Source organism: Anolis carolinensis, unplaced genomic scaffold (genome assembly GCF_035594765.1).
Source record: "Anolis carolinensis isolate JA03-04 unplaced genomic scaffold, rAnoCar3.1.pri scaffold_201, whole genome shotgun sequence".
NCBI classification, from domain to species: domain Eukaryota; kingdom Metazoa; phylum Chordata; class Lepidosauria; order Squamata; family Dactyloidae; genus Anolis; species Anolis carolinensis.
Window position 1 is genome coordinate 1 of NW_026944010.1, and position 6,574 is coordinate 6,574.

General features: G+C 40.1%; 1 protein-coding gene across 1 annotated transcript; it reads right to left on the minus strand.

Annotated features, from left to right (window-relative positions):
• Positions 1-442: 442 nt before the first annotated feature.
• On the minus strand, positions 443-4,261 carry LOC134295275 (dynein axonemal heavy chain 7-like; the record flags this gene model as incomplete). The annotated part of the gene is given in 4 exon segments (XM_062967129.1): positions 443-623; positions 955-1,045; positions 1,271-1,418; positions 4,153-4,261. Coding segments are annotated over 4 exon segments (529 nt in total), but the record flags the coding sequence as incomplete, so codon positions are not given.
• Between the last annotated feature and the right edge of the window lie 2,313 nt (positions 4,262-6,574).

The following is a 6,574-nucleotide window of genomic DNA, read 5'->3' on the forward strand; positions in this document are numbered from 1 at the left end:
AAGGTAAAGGTAAAGGTTTCCCCTGATGTTAAGTCCAACCGTGTCCGATTCTGGAGTTGGTGCTCATCTCCATTTCTAAGCCGTAGAGCCGGCGTTGTCCGTAGACACCTCCAAGGTCATGTGGCCGGCATGACTGCTTGGAGTGCCGTTACCTTCCCGCCAGAGCGGTACCTATTGATCTACTCACATTTGCATGTTTTTGAACTGCTAGGTTGGCAGAAACTGGGGCTAACAACGGGTGCTCATTCCGCTCCCCGGATTCAAACCTGCAACCTTTTGGTCTACACTGCCATATAATCCAGTTCAATGCAGTTAATCTGCATTTAAAAATTGGACTATATGGTTATGTAGATGGGGCCACAGTGTCTGGTGGGACAAAATTAATGGCTGACTTTCTATAATTTGATAAAAAAAAAATAAGAGTGAGTTACTGCTAGCATACCTATTGCTTTCTTCACACTGAGAAGATAGTCCTCTCGCATTTCATCCGAGAGCACACCAACACTTTCGCTGAGCATTTTCAAGTGTTTTGGCACCAGTGCCAAGACATTATCCAGCCATGAGTCTTCCATTGGGGCCACGTGTTCTGTATCTATTCCATGGCGAATATAATAGAAATATTTCTGCAAAAGTAGAACATCACAAAAGTTGAGCACTACAAGAATAAAAGCCACATTTTTCTGGTTTTTATGAACATAATTTTCCGAATTTACAATTTTATTCGTGACTTGACCAAACAAATCAATATAATTTAAATGGCAAATAAATATGTGAGAAGGTGATGACTGCAGGCAGAGCTCCTCGCCATGTGGAGACTATGAACCAAGTTTTTCACACCCCATACCTTGCTCTTTCAAACTGACAATGGACCTAGAAAGCAACACACAAGCTACTCTTGTCAAAAGTTCACAGTTCAAATGTGGTAGGCCCATCTCCACTCGCATTTTTATTTACCAAAATGTCTTTCTCTATTGCAGCAGTGGATTCAGATTTGCCTAGTTTGGCTTCTTCTATGGAAAGGGATTCTTCTGGAAGGTCTGGTTGCCTAACAAAACCAATGCAACAATTAGTACCAATGGTCTTCAGACATTTAATATGTAAATCAAACATTCAGTCTGTAAATCAAACCCAATCCACAGATTTATTTACAAAAGCAAGAAAATTAACTCACCCAGCTGCTGCACAGATGCTATTATTTCTAACATTTTGCTGCTCATCTTTTAATAAAATGAGGCATTGTTTGTGTTTACAAATTGTTTTTTAAACTCACATAATGATGTTAACAAGAGCACTTCTGAAATTTTCACGGTCCCTTTTACCACCAGTTTTTGCTTTAGAAGTTGATGGTCCAGCCCCAAAATCAATGTCTGGAGAATCCTGTACTTTACGCTTCTTAGGTCTCTGAGCCATATATTCTCCTTTGGGTGGGGAAGAAGATGTAGATAGTTAAATACAAACTCAGATGTGCTACTCACATACATATTGCAAAGCTCTGCAGAATCAGCTCCTGACGCTTTCAGTAAAAAGTTAGCTTGGCCCCTTCTTCTGAACTGTCTTCCATCAATGACACCAAAGATGATACAGCTGCAAAACTTATTTTATTTATTTATTTATTTGCAGTATTTATATTCCGCCCTTCTCACCCCGAAGGGGACTCGGCAGATCACATTGTATACATATAAGGCAAACATTCAATGCCATATACACATGGAACAAAGACAGAAACAGACATAGAGGCAATTTAACCTTCTCCTGAGGGGATGTTCAATTCTGGCCACAAGGGGAGCAGCTGCTTCATCATCCACTGTGACAGCACTTCCTCATTCCAACGTCGTAAATTAGTTAAATTTGCCTTCCCACTTATGAACTATTTGAATATATCAAACAATAAGAGCTCAGAGTTTGGATCTCTAAAGCCAACCTGTAGATGGCTAGGAGATGTTGGCAACGCTATGACACCATGAGAAGAATGGAAGTTGTCTTTCAGTCATCACCCTCAACGGGCAACTAAGGCTAGATCTACACTGCCCTATATCCCAGGATCTGATCCCAGATTATCTGCTAATCCCAGATTACCTAACAGTGTAGACTCATATAATCCAGTTCAGAGCATACAATCTGGGATCAGATCCTGGGCTTTAGGTCAGTGTAGAAGAGGCCAAAGAGACCTTGATGATTAATTGAGGAAACAAAGTGTGACTGCAAGGAAAACCAGACTCCAATCAAGAAAGACTGTGGAACTCGACTGTGGAACTCCTTCCACAACAAAATTAGATCAGCACCTTCAGGAGAAAGGCTATGGGACCAGGTCTTCGGGCAATAAGCAATAAAAGGAATGATCAGTGATTATGTGCAATAGAGATTGATATTGGAACGGCCCGGGACTTTGACTTTTGGATTACGTGATTAATGTTTACATTAATATGTTTTTAACTCTATGTTTTAATGTTTATGTTATTGCGTTTTATGATTCAATCGATTGTTGTATTTTATTATTGTTGTGTAGACCCTGAATTCTGTCATAATATATTTGGAAACCACTTTGAGTCTCCCATCCAGGGTGAGAAAAGTGATATACAAGTGAAGTAAATAAATAAATAAATAAGATCTATGGCTATCAGGACTTCTTTCCCCCACTTTTTAAGCACTGTAAATAAGAGGGAATAATGTTCTGCATTCTCCCTGACTTGGAACAATATGGTCTATGAGCAGGCCAGATCACTACTTGGAACATTTTTTTGGTTTATTAGAGCAACAGAAACAAAAATTTTACAAGCAAGGGTCTAAGTCCAATGTTGCTCTAGCCCTGCAGTGCTGGCACAAGAGAGATTCCCTCTTCTCTTGTCTTTCCTGCAATCCTCCAAGCTCATTCCACAAAAATGGTCTGGAGTGCATAGGAGGCTACAGTGGGAAAGGACAAACCATCACTTTCCCACTTCGGCTGGATTCCACTGTTCTGCCAGAAGACATCTCCTAAACTCCTAAATCAGTGGTTCTCAATCTGTGTTTCCCCAGATGTTTTGGCCTTCAACTCCCAGAAATCCTAACAGCTGGTAAACTGGCTGGGATTTCTCGGAGTTGTATGCCAAAACTCCTGGGGATCCACAGGTTGAGAACCACTGTCCTAGATGGCCCAGCACAGCATCGGATTTCCAGAGACAGAACTAAGCTAGCTATGGCTCACCAATCACCATCTCCAGGATTCATAGCAATAGCTGCACAGAAAGGCCATTTCAAGGTTAGTGCATGAAGAGAGGAGCAGTGAAGCATCTGGCTATGACCATACATAGACAAACATGGACCACTGGCAGTCCCTGTTGAGATCCACCAGGGCCTCAGGGGGTGATTTAATTGGTCTGTGTCTGCAGGTAAAGGTTTTCCCTGATGTTAAGTCCAGTCATGACTGACTCTGGGGGTTGGTGCTCATCTCCATTTCTAAGCCGAAGAGCCAGCGTTGTCCATAGACATCTCCAAGGTCATGTGGCCAGCATGACTGCATGGAGCGCCCTTACCTTCCCGCCGGAGCGGTACCTATTGATCTGCTCACATTGGCATGTTTTCGAACTGCTAGGTTGGCAGGAGCTGGAGCTAACAGCGGCCGCTCACGCCGCTCCCGGGGTTTGAACCTGGGACCTTTCGGTCTCCAGCTCAGTGCTTTAATACACTTCACCACTGGGGCTGTAGAGCCTTCCATAATCCACCACATTAGTGTACATTCAGTTGGGCTACCACAGCAATGCCATGAATCTAAGGCAGAGGAAAGTCTTCCATGGATATGAAATGTGGAAAAGAATACCTGTTTCCACAGTGACCATAAAAAAGCATAACATGGATTATATTTGAAGTGTCGCTAACAGTCATTCTTGGATTCTGCTCTAACAGATGGCCTGGGCATGGCCTTAGCTATGTATTTAAATCCTTATCAATAAACTTTTTTAAAGGTTCAACTGACATAAATTGAAATAGAAATTCCAAAAATAACAGATAAAAACTTTAGTAACAGAATATATTGTTATTAATACATTTGTAAAAGGTGTAAGATTATTGCATCTTACTACAAAATGTGTTACAAAGTATTATGCCCGTCGTGTACATTCTGAAAACCATTTTGAGTTAGATTTATTCTACCCAAACATCCGTTTTTATTCTTACCCGGTGTGAGCTCATTTTTTAGCAGAAACTGTTCTGGAACATGTGTGTCCTTTTCTCCTCGCAGCTGGAATGAAGGGGGATTCTGATGCCATAGAGGCTTACAGTTTATCTGAAAGATTTGAATTTACCCTTTTAGACAAATGTCAACTACTAATGGTTAGCACCATTGCCTTTTTTAATAAGCCCTCAAGATGAAAAAAGCTAAATAAAGGCATAGTGGCTCAGCAATATAAATTAGCAGTGAGTAGGCAACTAGAAAAGAAAACACAACAGGCCCTCCACATCTGCTGGGATTTGGGGCATAGGAAACTTGCAAAATTGGGGAAACTGCTGCTCTTCTTACCTGGGAGAATGGCGGTCGAGGAATATCCAGATCCTCCAGCACAGAAATATTTTGGAGGACTCAGCATTGCCTAGAGAAGTGGTTTTCAACCTAGGGTCCCCAGATATTTTTGGCTTACAACTCCCAGAAATCCCAGCCAGTTTATGGAACAGTGTATGGAACGCTATTATCTTCCCGCCGGAATAGTACTTATTGATCTACTCACATTTGCATATTTTTGAACTTCTAGGTTGACAGAAGCTGGGACTAACAGCGGGAGCTTACCCCGCTCCCCAGATTCGAACTACCAACCTTTCGGTCAGTCAGTTCAGCAGCTCAGTGGTTTAACCCGCTGCACCACTGTGAGGCTACTATCTTTCCAAGTACATATAACATTATAAAAAAGGACTGGCATTATGTCATCAATAGGATCCCAGATATTATAAATCTAGGAAGATCACTGTGGAACTGTTTGCATAAGAAAAAAATGTGTAGTACAAGAAAAGCAATCACCTTTTAAATACAATACAGTTCACTTTAAAATAGTATATACTGTAATCCAAATCCAAACTTCTGTTTCTATCCCCCACTTTTCTTGGACTAATTTTTGAAGTAACTTATTGTGGAGATCTTATCCCATGAAGCAACTGGTGGCCCCATATGCCAATCTGCATCTCCATTCATATCTGGATATAGATGCAGGCAGTTAAATAATGCTGGGTGCACACGATGGTGCCTCTATATAGACATTATACATCCACGTTGGGAATAATGAGCTGAAGGATGTTTATATGTACACATCTCATTTGTTGAATTGAGATAACTATATTTTCCCCAATCTAGTCGTCAATTTTTGGTTAAAATAAAGGCTTTATGTACCTAGAATAGCTAACCAGCACACAAGAGACAGACAATGGCAGCAAATCCAAATAACTGCCTTAGATTTGGATGTCAGCATTCATTAACTGTATATTCCTGCAGCTGTAGTTCCACAAAGCAAGTCATATATGGAGGCATCCTCATATAATATTAATGTCATTCCTACCTGATAGATATGAGTATGTTTTCCAGTCAGAGCTTTGGGAAGTTTAATTTGCCTAAGTCAATAGTTATTCTGCAGTGCTGGTTTTGTTAAATCTCTAGAACATGCGGACTAAGTAAGTGGGTAACCCCTTTTTTGTATCAGATTAGAAAGTCTGATTACAGCTGAGACTCAGGTTCAAATGTCAATGCAGATATAATGCTTATTGAGAGATTCTGGGCCTCACTTATCTGACATGGCTATTGTGAACATAAAATCAGAATCATAAATAATATAAAAGCCAGTGAGTAATGGAAAACTGGACAAATCTAAAGGACAACTTTTTTTCCCTTGGGGGAAGGGTAGAGGAAGTTCCCTGGACATGTGCAGAAACGGAATTATATTTTCTTTCATAATGACAGATAAATGTTTTAAGAAAAGGCATGTTTTATAATTATCCCTCAACATCATTTCTAAATACTATGTAACAGATAGACTTATATGTCCTGTTTTCCTTCTCACTGAAATTTGAGGGCTACACTCCATATGGGAAAGAACACATTAAATCCTTTGGGCACTGTAAAGGACTGGAGGAGACATTACTTCCTTTGTTGATATTTTTCCTAATTTTATTAATCCTGCTGCTCATAAACTGGCAAAAGCAAAGAGGTTCCTAATAGTTTGGCTGTTCTTTACAGTAAACCTACCTTTGAAACTCTACTTGTAAGCATAATGTTCCAAAACGTAAATTCAGTTTACAATTATTTTTTGAATGAGTCTCACCTTTATTATATCAAGCACAAATATTTTATGCCAAGCCTCGTTCTAAACAATGCATTCCATATTCCTAAAGTTGAGAAATGGCTTTCAGTGCTAAAATTGTATTTTTTCAAAAAAAACCCAACTCTTCCTGGAGGCTCTCAGAAGTGCCAATTCGCATGCCAATGATAAGAGATTATGGAAAATATAGTCCATAACACCTGGAAGCACAAAGATTCCCTGCCCCACATTACAGCATTCCCTACTTTAAAACAAAAGCAGTATGTGAATGATTTGTCTAGCAAAACAAAAAAAAAAGT